The sequence below is a fragment of the Aplidium turbinatum genome, chromosome 16 (assembly GCF_918807975.1).
Source record: "Aplidium turbinatum chromosome 16, kaAplTurb1.1, whole genome shotgun sequence".
Classification (NCBI taxonomy): Eukaryota; Metazoa; Chordata; class Ascidiacea; order Aplousobranchia; family Polyclinidae; genus Aplidium; species Aplidium turbinatum.
Window position 1 is genome coordinate 1,379,963 of NC_137487.1, and position 15,095 is coordinate 1,395,057.

The 15,095-nt window shown below is 41.1% G+C and overlaps 1 protein-coding gene across 1 annotated transcript in view; it reads left to right on the forward strand.

The window, feature by feature from the left end:
* LOC145785375 (fibrocystin-L-like) overlaps nucleotides 1-15,095 on the forward strand; it is a 150,909-nt gene that overhangs the window by 54,749 nt on the left and 81,065 nt on the right. The window contains exons 21-25 of the mRNA XM_082597030.1: nucleotides 7,473-7,625; nucleotides 8,958-9,123; nucleotides 10,978-11,092; nucleotides 12,460-12,597; nucleotides 13,672-13,809. Of these exons, the coding sequence (XP_082453156.1) occupies nucleotides 7,473-7,625; nucleotides 8,958-9,123; nucleotides 10,978-11,092; nucleotides 12,460-12,597; nucleotides 13,672-13,809 (710 nt within the window). The remainder of the gene's footprint in view (nucleotides 1-7,472; nucleotides 7,626-8,957; nucleotides 9,124-10,977; nucleotides 11,093-12,459; nucleotides 12,598-13,671; nucleotides 13,810-15,095) is intronic.

Genomic DNA, 15,095 nt, shown 5'->3' on the forward strand with positions numbered 1-15,095 from the left:
GTATAGTATCTTTTCTAAGCATTTTCTAGCGCAGAATTATGCTTAGCGACCTTTTTAATCTTAACCTCGAAGCTCGACTGGTTAGGGCGAAATTTATACAAAACGACAGTTTCGCAGCGCCACCACAGGTGAAACTCCATATTTCACTGCTCTGGGACGACTTTGGTGGTGTTACGTCATCGTGGGTGGGCGTCGTTAGCGACGAATAAAACAAATGCTTTCTAGATGTAATTGGTGGATCACAGTTTGGTCGGATTTGGTACAAGCGGTTGCTTTTTTCGAAGACTTATTGTTTTTTGCAGTTTAATAAAACTGTACTGGATACGTTCCTACAAAACCTAAAATATACTTGCAGTGAAAAATGAAGAAATCGTACGAATCATCATTCATCTTTAATTCATCATCATTCATCACTATTCATAAATAAATAAAAGTTCTCTCCCTCTCTCTCTCTCTCATAATGTGCCTTCAGTTGGCCATTGATATCCTGTGTAACGGCCATCTGGACTTGAAAATTGCTTCGGATTCGCCAAACAATGCATGACAGCAACACAATCCGATTGTTGCTTCCGAGAGCACCACCTTGTAGTATCTACTCCAATTAATACATGCCTGTAAGCGACTAATTACCGATACTGCCTGCAAGGAAATGAAATCACTTCGTTTAGTGTGCATTCTTTAACGTTTAGGGTATTTTTAGCCTAATGTAGCATCCTTACTCTATTGATAGGTCTCCGTTTTCTTCTTTCGGTTTATTGCTTTTTCTCCAGTTCTTCCTGCTCCTCATAAAAAAAAGTCCTCAAAACTGCAGGATGTAAGTGTGCCTCAAAATCGGTCAAATTGATAACACAGCTAGATGCGTCTTTCTTCAAAAGTTCTTTCGTCTGTGGCACTTCATGGCAACATACACATTCATTGGGCTGGGACATGGACTCGCACTTGTGGCAAACGCACCACCTACAGTTCCCAGCACGCCACTCATTGCTGAGAAGATCCAAATCGGGTTGGTGGTGTTAACAAAATTATCTCCATTGAAGTGAAAACATACCGGTATACGACTAGTTTTGTATGGTCCATCCCACTTTCGAACACTTGAAGAAAACTTTGACTATTTTCTTCCCAGCACCTTGTTTTGTTTGAAAGCATGAAAAGATAGCACACGTCTTTGTCACTGACTGTCACATAAACAGCAATTTGCAGGCATTACCTCAACCATAAATTAAGGGTACTGTCTGTGAGATACTGCTGTTGCACTGCAAATGGCTATCGCCAGATTAGGACAAATAATAAATAATAAATAAATAGACAAATAATAAATTATCCAAATTGTAGCCCTACAAGAGGTTAGAAAAACTGCATTTTCAATTGAATTGAGATGCTGTTTGATAAAAATAAACTCAATCTGTTTGATCTAAACCTGATAGTAATAATAAGTTGACTTTTTCATTTCGTTAATTCTCATTTTGCACATGCTTTAGACCAATAGAGCCCCACACATTGACGTTTTGGAGCAGTCGTACCATACCTTACCAACTCACCACAGAGAAAGAGTGTATCCTTCCCACCCATGGTGACGTCACAGCGAGGTTGCCGTTTTTATTTTCGCAATTGAATGAGTGCCAGATTTGCCGAAAGTGAACGAAAGTTTGCAAGCGTGTAACTTAGTAGCTCGTTGATATTTTTTACGATTTGTTGGTCTGGGAAGTTTGTTAGAGTCATCTCTTTGGTATCTTAGGTAAATTTAGCAAATTTATTTTCCTGTCAGAGGCACTTTAATCCTGGCAGTTTCGCATACTTGTAGAGGCTTTGAATCACTGACGCAGGCCCGGTCACCGAGATTGACAGAGTGAAGTTTCCGATTGTTGAAGTCTTGTTGCCGGGGAACTATTCCATCCATCAAATGCTGCTGAATGGAGAGCGGTCCTTAACGTGCGTTGCTCAAGCGCACACCCCGAGAGTCGAACCAGCGCCGCCTGATCTTGAAGCTTCTTCGTTTCAGAAGTGACGCGCTAACCAATTGAGCTATCGGGGTGGATAGCTCAATTGGTCAATTGTCCCCGAAGGTTTATAAAAGTATAGCAAGTGCTAGAGACTATGAATCGGCCATGACTATCCTGAAGGGTCTCTATGTAAAGCCTAAGAATATCGTAGCTGCACGTTATCGCTTGCGCACATGTCGACAGCAACCTGGTGAAACAATTGACAATTTCGTTTTGCGCCTGGAACATTTTAGTAAAGAATGTGAATGTAACGCTGTGACCGCCGAGGAGCATCGTCGCGGACTATTGAGAGATGCGTTCATTGCCGATCTTTCGAGCGGGATACGCCAACGATTGTTAGAAAACAGACGTCTGGATTTTCAAGATGCATATGAGCAAGCTCATGCTCAGGAGCTCGCAATTGCAAACGCTGAGGCCTATCAAACATCAACCAGTTCCATGGCGTCCAGCGGTGCATGTGCGTGGGAGTGGCCAAACAGACAGGAACGACTTTCCAGTCAGCAAGAACTGCAGTGCGCCAAACCAGAGCTTCTTCAGGCAGCTTATGCTAAGCAACTGTGTTATTTCTGCGGAGAAGCTCGCCACCCCAGAAGGGAATGCCCAGCATGAGATTCAGTTTGTCACTACTGTTCCAAAATCGGACATTTTTCGAGAGTCTGTCAACAACGTTCTGTTCGTTCTAAATCTAAAAAATCACAGCGCACCAAATTGAACACTATCCGAAGCTCAGTACTAGCTACAGCTAATCTTTCAGAAACGCAAAACAATAACAACGTTTTTTGTGATGTTTTAATTGACGGTTTTACAGCAAAATCATTGATGGACACGGGGTCATCAGATTGCTACGTTACCAAAAGATTTGTCGATCAACATTCCTTAAAAATTCGTCAAACATTGGGCGAAGTAATTTTAGCCGAAACATCTGTTCGTTTGCCAATCTTAGGGCAATGCTTTGCTACCTTGATTGTAAACAAAAATGAATATTCGAATGCTTCTTTCAACATTTTAGACAATTTGGCCACCGATGCAATAATCGGAGAGAAAGTCTTTAAAGAACACGAAAGCGTTGTATTTAAATTCAATGGACATCGTCCTGTGCTGACTCTTAACGCCTTACCAAAAATGAATTCGCTTCACCCTAAGCTCTTTGACCATTTAACACAAGATTGCCATCTTATTGCTGATAAGGCCAGACGATACTCCAAACAAGACAGAGATTATATTCATGAAGAAACACAACGCTTGCTACAAGACGGCATGATTGAACCCAGCAATTTTCCGTGGAGGGCTCAGGTTTTGGTTGTCAAAAACGAGCAACAGGGAAAAGGCGCATGGTCATGAATTACAGAAGAACTATTAACCGTTTTACTCAGCTTGATGCATATCCATTACCACTAATCGAAGACATTGTGATTGAACTTTCTAAAAATAAAATATTTACCACTGTCGACCTAAAGTCCGCTTACCACCAGATCGAATTTGATCCGAAGGATAAAGAATACACCGCTTTCCAGGCGGGCTCTGGCTTGTATCAATGGCGACGGTTGCCGTTCGGTTTAACCAATGCCGTTCCCGAATTTCAACGAGTCATTGACTGGTTCATCAAAAGCAACAATTTAAAGGGCTGCTTTCCTTACCTCGATGACATCACGATTGCTGGGAAGAACCAAGCTGATCACAATCGGAACTTGGAAGAATTTTTTAAAGCCGCGTCGAAAGCCAACTTAACTATAAACGAGAAGATGACACAGCACTGTCAATCAAAGATTTCTTAATTAGGATATCAAATCGAACATCAGTCAATCAAACCAGATTCAGACAGAGTGCAACCACTTCTCGATTTACCAGTACCCAAAACGCATAAAGAGCTCCAGCGCCTGGTTGGACTATTTGCTTATTATGCACGCTGGATTCCTAACTATTCGGACAGAATACATCCGCTTATCAAAGCTTTATTGCCTCTGCCAGAAAGCGCCAATCAAGCCATTCAAGAAATCAAGTCATTGCTGGCTACAGCTTCGTTGCATCCTATCGACAACTCCCTACCCTTGACCGTGGAAACTGACGCTTCCAATTTGCTATTGCTGCGACTCTTAATCAAGATGGACGCCCAGTTGCCTTTCACTCACAAACCTTGTCGACGGGTGAACAGCGTCATTCTGCTGTGGAGCAGGAGGCATATGCTATTGTGGAGGCTTTGCGCAAATGGAGACACCTATTAATCGGACGTCACTTCACATTAATCACAGACCAAAAGAGCGTACCGTATATGTTCGACGTCAAACACGCAAGTAAAATAAAAAACGAAAAGATAACTAGATGGCGAATTGAACTCTCTCAATTTAGTTACACGGTCTTACACAGACCAGGGAAGGAAAATGTAGGTCCCGATGCACTTACACGTGCATTCTGTTGTGCAATTAGTAAAGACAATTTGTGTGAGCTTTATGTTGTTCTGTGTCATCCCGGCATTACTAGAATGACTCACTTCGTGCGAAACAAGAATCTTCCTTATTCCGTAGCAGAAATATGAGACATGGTTTCCAAATGCTCCGTATGTGCTGAAGTCAAACCACGCTTTGTCAGATCGGACCAATCTCAATAATAAAGGCTACCCAAGTTTTCAAAAGACTCAACTTGGATTTTAAAGGACCTCTTCCCAACGCAACGAAAAATAAATATATTTGACCATCGTCGATGAATATTCCCGATTTCCATTTGCTTTCCCATGTGCCGACATGACGCCAACAACAGTAATCAAGTGTTTAACGGAACTGTTTGCTACTTTTGGAATGTGTTCATATATTCACTCCGATCGCTGGTCTTCCTTTCAGTCTCAAGAATTAAAATCTTGGCTGCACTCTCATGGGGCAGCTGCCAGTCGAACGACCAGCTACAATCCTATAGGAAATGAACAGTATGAAAGATACAATGGAATTATATGGAAGGCGGTTCAATGTGCGTTAAAATCTCGTCAGTTGCCACCTTACCATTGGGAAGACGTTTTGACCGATGCCCTGCATTCAATCTGTTCATTATTATGCACGTCGATCAACTGCACACCTCATCAACGATTCTTCCAGCATGTTCGACGCTCGGTCAACGGAACTACTATTCCGTCGTAGCTTAAACCAGGTCCAATTTACGTCAAAAGACACGTGCGTAATAAGAATGATCTTTTAGTGGACGAAGTGAAACTGCTTGAAGCAAACCCAGGTTATGCTCACGTTCGTTTAAGCAATGGAAATGAAACCACCGTGTCTATTAGAGATCTCTCACCATGCAACAGGTCTGCCGACGACGCTGCTGTAAACTCGGCGTGTAATTCTGAAAACGAATCTTTTGCCGAACCTGATGCTACTACTCCAGAATTCTTGTCCATCATACCTCGAGAAAGTAACACTTCCGAGCCGTCGTCTTCAGAAACAATGCAGCCTGATGATGGACCAAGTGAAACTAATGAGAATAGCGTTGTCACTCCAAAGCTGCGCCGCTCTGAACGGAGACGCAAACCTGTCGATTACTACGGTGCTGTGCCTTACGTTTGATACAATTTGTGTTCAACTTCATGCTATGGCACATGTAAACATTAGATGTTGTAATAACGGTGTACCTTCAATTGCAATTTTAAGTTCCAATTGTTCTCTTTGTTTTTTTCAACTTTTGGTGTTGTTCAATTTTATATGGGGGAGAATGAGCTGTAATTGAACAAGTGCTCTGATGCCTAAAGCTAGTGCCTGAAGCCGACGTGTTGATTCACTGTTCACTGTTGGTGAAATTGGATTTCTGTTCGCAGTTTTAGTTTGTGCAAGTTGGAGTGAAGGGTGTTGATTCAGTTGGTCTGCTGTTAACTTGAGTTGTGTTATAGAATGATTATTTATTTTGCAGATTCGAGTTTTAAGTTTAATAAAACCAAATAACGGTTACAACAGAAGGTAATGTCTGAGCTCTCAGCACCGGGTAGCAAGGGGCGCACATGTTTGCAACTTGGTAGGCTTTTAGCGAAACGATTAATGCTCAATAAGCTACTAGTTCGATTGTGGCGCGCTTTTTATAGCTAAACTTGATAAATTGAGTTCAAGCCCGCAACCAGGGGGGGCATTGGGGGCATTTGCCCCCCCCCCGAAATTTTTTGAATATTTTTTTAAGCGTTCTATGCAGTATGAAATTTACTATGAAGAGACGTACGTCGTACACGTACAGCCATTACTGTAGAGTGTAGATTGTAGACTCTTAGTAGACCATCGAAACCGAAAGTAGGCTACGCTGGTTGCAAGCCATGCTAACGATTTTGTTCGATAAATTAGGCTGGCATCCTCATTATCTGTTTCGTTAGCGTATACATAATGTCAGCATCCATCATCACCATAAAAAGCGTTTAAAAACAACTAGCCTAAATAATTCGAGATCAAAAGCAGCTGCGATAGCGTGGTGAGTAAGCTACTCAGTTGGGCTTAGGCATTTGTAAATCTGATTACGAGTAAGCAGTTATGAATCACAGCGCACAGCACTGGTGTGTTTGACCAGCTGTGATTCTCACTATATCTCTGTTACGTCACATAAAAACATTTGTATCACAATTTCACAAAAAATTGCCTGCTCTATGATTGAGCAGATCGAAGGCTGAAGCGCATTTTGAAGTTAAACCGTTACAGTAACAAGCGGCATGGCAAATAAACAGAATTCTATATTGAGTTTTTTTCCAAAACGAAGAAAAATCGATAACTCAGAACAGATTGATAACTCAGAATAGATTTGAGCCTACAAACATAAAAACTTGTTGAGCCAACAAAATGTTTCAGGATTGTAATTTGTAATTACCGTGTTGAGTTTATTCATATGTATCTGTTTGTTTATATTGATGTAAATATGTGTTATGGATTAATTTATTACTCCAGTCGCGCTAATGCAGTTCGTAGCCTACAGATGTTGTATTTTATTTGTAATCGACTGAACACATTACCGTGATATCGTAATTTTCTTCCTTGGGTAGTCAACTAGTCATAGCTAAATGAGAAAAGGTTACAAAGGGTAGTTTCCTTTAATGCTGTAGGCTACTAAACAAAAATGTGATTGGCATAAGTTATGACCACTGAACATGGTAGTGCCACACACTCTGTCAATGGGCGTGGACATTAACATAAAATGTCACAATGCATCATTTTAATGTTTGTTCTTTGATAAAAATTAAATGCCTCCCCGAAAATATTTGCTGGTTGCGGGCAGGGGCGGATCTACCGGGTGGGCCTGATTGGTACAGGCCCACCCAGATTGACAGTGGGCCCACCCAAAATCAGATTGTTTAACACTGTGGCATCACTATTTCACAGCATGATACCACTTCAACAGCCCACAAAAGGCCCACCAAGATATTTCCTAGGCCCACCCATAAATTACGTTCTGAATCCGCCACTGGTTGCGGGCCTGATTGAGTTGCTGGTGTCAAATGCGGAAACCTTTTCTTGGTTTCAGGGAGCTACGCAGGTGGACAGTCATTGGTTTTGCAGGGGAAGGGATTTTCTGAAAATACCGTGATAAACATTTGCGAAAACCAATGCATCATCGTCGATCACACCTCGACCAGCGTCACATGTCTTACACCAAGCAACGCGGAATTTCCAATCGGTGAGTTGCTAGTTTTCTCAACCAGAGTAGCTCAACCATGAAGTGGTAGCTGGCCGATTTCTTTGTAAGCTTTAAATCGTTTAAACCAGGGGTCACCAAATGACGGCCCGCGGGCCGCATGCGGCCAGCCACGCTGTATCGCTGCGGCCCGCGGAAGGTATCAGCGTACAAGTATAACCAAAAATACTTTTCTTGAGGAGTCAATGAGCATGAAGGTAAAAATTACTTGACAGCTGTTGGTTGTATTACTTTTGGTTGTATTATGGTTGTATTTTCATAAGACAACTTCTGGTTATATTATGAAAATATTTAGTTTGGTAGGCTACTGCAAAATGTTGTTAATCAACAATTCTTGTCATGCTGATAAGCACCTCAAGTGACAGTTGTCTAATAATCAACAAATACGGTTTTATAGACTCTCACAAAAAGATGAAAAACCAACTCATTGCTTTTCATGAGTTACGATAGAAACGTTTTTTCGGTGATTTCTACAAGCGTTTGTTTCATGGTACCTAGTTTCTTTCTCCCTGTTATTGAAGCCTATTTTTCGCTGATATGTTAGCAGCATAGCAGGTCACTGTTGTTGCCTGTATTGCGATGTGTCAAACATTTCTTTGGTTACTGAAACTGTTAATTGCAAGGTACCTTTTGTGAAGCGAAGTGACAACATCACTCTTGCTTGGCGATGAATATTCTAATGGAAACCGTTCGCCTCGCTACAAGTGCGCAAAACAAGTGGCCTCGTTTATTAGACATTGTTAAAGAAGTCAAAAGTGTTGTTAAAGGAACTTGGTCTGGCAGTAGCGTTGTTCTGTTCGACTAATTTTGTTGCTGCGGTATTCTAAGATAAATAGTAACAACATGTAACGCTGAATACTGGGTACGAAATGCGTTCATTTCTAGCATAAGAGTCAACCTACCTAAAATTTTATTAGTGCGGCCCGCCACAGCTTTCCTAAGTGCCAAAGTGGCCCGCATGCAAAAAAAGGTTGGTGACCCCTGGTTTAAACAAATCATTGGCATAGACTAAGAAGTTGATAAATTTGACAATGCAACTGATTGTTACCACTTCTTGCATCTGCGAACTTTGTCCATGTTGTTCAGCGGCGCGTATTTTTTGCAAAATTTAGCATTTTTTTTTCTGAAGATGCTATTGTACTATTATGGCGTAATTCCTTGTTTGAAAGTTTGATCCAACATGGCGCTCGGTCACTGGAAAGCAACGAGGCAGGCTTGAAGATTCTCATGACACTTGAGATGCGCAAGGTTATAAAGTTAGTGAGGAGCTGCGTGACGAACCGACGCGACATATCGTCCTACTTTTGTTTCCAGCCAACACCTCCTGTGTGGTAAAGGTCGCCAATGGAGAGAGCAACATAATCGTGGCCGATCAATACGTTTACCAGGCCGACCTAACCCCAACGATCACCCAAACCGAACCGAAAGTTGGAGGTACAGCGGGAGGGACCAGAATAACCATCACAGGCACTGGATTTGAGTGAGTTTTATATTCTCGTCACTTTCTCGTTAATTTTCAGATTAAGTAATTTGTTTGAGATAAAACATTGCTATGGTAAAACAAAAGTTATGTGATTTTCAACTTTTTATATTGTTGTATGTGTCAAGTTGTACAATTTGTGATGTTTTGCGGCCTTTTTATATTGTTGTATGTGTGATAACTTCCCAATAACTTCTCTAGCAATAAACATTTTAAAAATGACTGGAATGTTTTCTGCAACTTTTCTGGCAATGTGTCGCTAGTCACCATGCTGAGTAATGATCCCCTTATCACAAGAGATGCTTGATCATCTCCATGTGCGACTGCTATCATTGGCGGTGTAAGCTTATCAAGTCTAAATCTATTTAACCCGACGCCAGATTTTGTAATGTGATGTCGTCGCTGATTTAAAAAGAATTTCATTGTATCTCAAGTGTTTTTGGGTGGGGGCCAGAAAATTTGAAAATAAATTAAAAAGTAAGAAAAAGAAAAAACAGATATGAACAACCAGTGGCGTAGCCAGGAATTTGGGGTGTTTGACGGCCGGCGGGCAAAGCCAGACGGCGTGTTCGCCAAAGGCGACACCCAGCGGCGGGGGGTCTGGGCCCCCCCAGAAAATTTTGAAGAATTACTTTAAATTTGGTGCATTCTGAGAGCATTTTCACAAAAATATGGGTATAAATATTCCTGTGAAATGGTGCTGTCCGGTGGCATAGCAAAAGGATAAGATCATGTTTTCTTCGTCATTTTTTCGGTAATAAAGCTAAGTCTCTATGTTTTCTTGTTGCTAATTCCTAGCTGAGATGTTTAAATGTTTGGTATCGGCAAAGCTCGCTCTTTTAATGCAGTTTCCCTTCAAATTAGGCAAACTTTGTTTTAGAGACATAAAAAAAGGTGGGTCCCATACTTGATTCAAGCTTTGGGGAATGAGAAGATAAGGTTCTCATTATACTAAGCCATCGACACTAACGAGAGTAGGGTGGCCAGTTCCTTTCTCTCGGCCGCCTTTCCTTCAGCAACTACGCCCACCCAATTTATTATACCTTGGGTAGAGGTGAGCGGTGTTTTTCAACAACCAGCTCAAGCCGGGAGTCGAACCAGGATTGCATGATTGGAAAGCCAACGCCTTATCCGTTGCGCCATCCCACGTTTAGAGACATATTGTAGACTGAAAGCATTATTCTCAATATCGTGACATCACACGCGTGCCAAAGGGTAGGCATTTTAACATGCAGATATCCAATCCAGCACGAACCAATCAGAAGCTACGCTGTTCATGACGTCATCAAGGTTGCGTTTAGAAAGAACAAAGGAAAAACGCAAATTCTAGCTAAATTAAGTCATCGCTTTGCCATCGGTTGGCTTGGCGCAGAGGGTTAGGGCGGTGGTAGGCTAGTCATTTCATTGACGTGAGTTTGATTCTCACCACTGCTAAAGCTCTTTTTTCTGTAATTACTGAACAAAGTTCAAAGTAATAATCAAGTCTCTGGCTGAGTGCTGGAATGGTCACAATTGGACAGACAACGTAACATCTGATTGGTTCGTGGTGGATTGGATATCTGCATGTTAAAGTGCCTACCGTGCCAAAGGGGGGGCTGTAAGTCCGCTGTGGGACTAATATCAGCTGTTTAGAAGCATATCAAACCATTCAACAATTTCTCACAAAATTTCGGGGGGGCCCGAGCCCCTTGGGCCCCCCCATAGATCCGAGCCTGTTTACAAGCTTCCCATTCTGATGTTCATTGCTGAAGACAGTTTAGTATATTCCACAACTTCGCTGAGTTGAAGTGAATTGAAAACTCGTTGCGCGTCGTTGCGCGCCGTGACGAAACTAACGTTGAGCTACAATTGCAGAAAAGCGTCCCCTTTGTCTGTGTCGATCGATGGGAGCGAGTGCACGATCATCAGCTCCAGCGACACCAGTATCGTAGTCGAAACAAACCATCACCAGGGGTCCGTCAGAACGAAGGTAATTCTTATTTTCAACAAGTTTTGAAAACATTCAGTTCTATCTTATTTCGATGAAGTTTTGCAAGTTACAAGTTCTATTTTACTTCAGGATACTTTCTCACTTAAAAGGGAAACGAAACATATGAAGAACGCTTTTGGGGGTCCTGCTCATTGTTCAATATAACTTTGTAGACTGAAGCGAAAATAATATAAAAAGCTGGTGTTCCTAACGACGGGAAATATACATTATTACAATATAATCGGAAGTTCTACTATTATAAAAAGATGTTTATGGCAAGTACATGAAGATGGAGTCATGAAACGTTACCACCGAGACAACATGACGTGACAATCGACCTTGTTGTCTCAGTGGTAAGGTATGGGGTCAGGGTCATGGGGTCGGGGTTAGAGGGATTTAGGCTCGTCCAGAGCCTGAGTCGTTTTAAAAAGGACGACACTGACTTTCTACAAAATGATGATCTATAAACTTTTGTTTGCAAGTTTCTTTCAAAATATTCTGTCTTGTTCTCTAAGTGCACATCCCGATAGCTTAATTGGTTAAGCGCCCGGTTTTGTGGACGATGAAACAGCAAGATGAAGTAGCGCTCTCAGGGTGTGCGCTTGAGTGATGCGTTTTGAAGGACAGCTCTCCATTCAGCAGCAGCTAGTGGGTAAACAAATCTCAGTAATATTGATTTAAGACCACTTCAAAGTAAATTTCTTGCTACTTTCTGCATTCTGAGATTCTTGTGAAGTTCATTTCGAAAGCATAACGAAACGAAATAGCTTCAAACTTGAAACGACATTCTTCACTAAGAGAATAATTTTGATTGTAAAGCTATAGCGTCTCGTTTGGATCGTTTTTAGTCTGGAATCGCATCCACAGCCGCTCCAACATGGTTAACCCTGTGTTGGCGCCCTTGACAGGAATCATCAATGCTCGCAAGCCTCCACACGCCGCCAATGTGAAGATCTAAGTCGTGGAGTGTTGGAGTGCACAGTATCCAAGCTTTAAGGATGATACCTCACAGTACACCAATGCAACAACGCTCTCATGGATTGGCTAAATAAAAACTGCTTGGACTTGTAATAAAATGGCGTCATAGGACACAACAACAACAACTAAGAAAATTATCAGGAAACGGAAGAAAATATTAAAAAAAAAAATGAGATACTGTATTTTTGAAATATTTTTATTTCTAACAAACCTAAGAATTAGCCAAGTTCAAAACAACTAGAAGCTGATAAGCCCTTCACTAACCAAATCCACTGCATATGAGCATAACCACTTCCATAAAAGTAGAAAAGAATAAATTGCTACATTGCAAAATAAACCTGCTCCAGAGGTATGGCCTGCTTGAAGAAACTATTTGTTGTCACTTTCAGATACGAGTGTTGGTGGGCGAACTCGGAATAGCGACCCAGGATGAAGCCGACTTCCGGTACGTGGACCGATGGTCGTCCATCTTCACCTGGGGTGGGATTAGATTGCCAACCACCGAAGATTTCGTCATTATTCAAAAGGTGACTTCAAAGGCCGAGATCTCTCACAGACTCTCATAGATGGCCGCCCCGTCAGCTCAGTGGTTACGCACCCGCCTCAAGATCACGCAACGCTGATTCGACTCTCGGGGTGTGCGCTTGAGCAACGCATTTTCAGGACTGCTATCCATTCAGAGGCACCTAGTGAATGGAATAACTCCCTGGCAAGAACACTTCAACAATCGAAAAACTTTACTCTGTCAATCTCGGTAACCGGCCCTGCGTCTAGAGCCTCTACAGGAATGCGAAACTACCAGGAAAAACCTATCAAGGCTTTGTCAGTCCGAGGATAAAGATTCAAAACCAATCAATCAACCAATCACTTAAACTTAAAAATATTTAGTGTCATTTTCAGCCCTGGTATCAACACGAAGGGCATGAACTGAAATGATCTATTTAATTACGTTCTCATAAATTAAATTCGTCTACAATTTTAATTCAGGATTAAACGATCAAGGCTAGCTAACTCCAACATTGTAGGTTGTGTGAAAAAGCCAAGTATTTTCTTTTTAACTCTACTCAAGCAAGAAAACATTGTTTCTTCGGTGTGTCAATCGAATGTTGTCAGTTTGTGCGGATGACTTTTCTCAGAAAAATTATGAAGACTAATTAAAACTATGAAGCAACAAAGCACCATTGTTTGCCACAACAACAAGCAGGGATTTATAGAATTAAGGGATGATCGACTAGGCTACGCTATCTGACAAGTGGAGGGTAAAGTAGGACTGCCAGATAGTTTTTAAACAAATAAAAAATACTTTTATGATCTTTTTAAAGCAGAAGTCAGCCAAAGCTCGCTTATTTAAACCCAACCCGAAGTTTAAAGTTGCACAAAAAAAGTGCTTTAAAACACCACTGCTTTATAAATGTCAAAGAAATATTTTAAAAATTGTTACTAAACCTTTTAAAAATACCTGGCAGTACTTTACCTTCCACTTATCAGATAACGTAGCCTAATTGGTCATTTCGTAATTCTACGAATCCCTGACAATAGGGTTCAAACGTTTGTGATTAGCGTTTGTCGAAATCTAATCAAACTCGTTGTTTGCATGACAGGGCCAAAGCGTGGTTTTGGACACAGACACTGCGGTATTAAAGATGCTTTTGATCGACGGCGGCGAACTTATATTTGATGAGCAACCAGTAACTCTCAATGCAGAGAACATTCTCATCACAAATGGAGGTCTGCTGCAGGTATGGCTACAAAAGCGCTTTATCTAGGGCCGTTGACAGGATTGCTCGGCCCGGTACCAATTTATTTCCGGGCCCCTTCATCGACAATGTTATGAATATAAAGAGTGTGTATAAACTTTTATTGATGTTGTTTAAGCATGGTCATTTAACAAATCTTGCGCAATTTTAAAATTTCTTGAACCGCAAAACTTACTATCTCTATCTAGCGGTTGCTTTTATGAACTTTTATTTGTCACATGGCGCTAGAGTATTACTTCACGATTCCATTGATGTTTCACTGGTCATTGTAGGCTCACCAGAAGAGAATTTACAGCACTGCAGACAGTCAGAAAGTTTTCAATTTGATTTGGGAAAGGTGTTTGGGTCTAGGTCAAACATTTGCTGATTGCTGCAATCTAAAAAGCGATTTTGTTCTAATTTTTAGTGCAGAAATAGGGATAGCAATCTTCTTACCTGTGCCATTTTAGTTTTGAGTTTGAACAAATATTAGCCTGTTTATTTTGAAATTCGTGTTTCGGGTAATATTGGCGGTTAGGGAAATCATTGTACTAAATTCTTATTTTACTGTTTGGTGGCTGAAGTGGCTATTTTACCACCTGAAAGCTGAAGTGGGCGCGGTACTTTGCCGTCTGAAGGCTGAAATGGCTGGCAATTCCTTTAGATCTGATTATATTAAGATCTTGATAGCCTTATGTTTGAAGTGGCGGAGAATTTTTTAAATTCGGGCCCTTTAAATATTCCGGGCCCGGGTCCAAAAGTACCACCTAGACCCCCCTGTCAACGCCCCTGGCTTTATCAACATGAAGTAACTATAGTTTTTATTATGTCTTTGAAAGTAATCATTGAGTTGGTTGCTGGCTTGATGATCAAAGATTTGCGCAAATGAACGTGACGAGAAGGTGAGACGCATCCAGCACCTTATATCCGCTATTGCTAAATTGTGCCAATCGGGTTCTTTACAGATTCATTAATATAAGTACTTAAATTTATCGTGTGTCACTTAATAGGCTTTCTGTGTTACAAAACTCGTTATGACAGTCGCAGCTTTCCTGCTGTTGCTGTTAGTTGTTAGAATAGTGTTCCTCTCACTTAATAGGCTTTAAAGGACTCGGAAAATTTAAATGAATTTAAGGCTTCCCTGATAACATTCTATGTTATACGTGATCAAGACTAATTTTGTAAATACGTTTTTAGCAGGTTCAACATGTTTTATTACAAAAAGATGTAAAATAACTAAAAAATCAACTCAAACGTTTTCGACACGTTAGTGTGTTTTCATCAGGAAA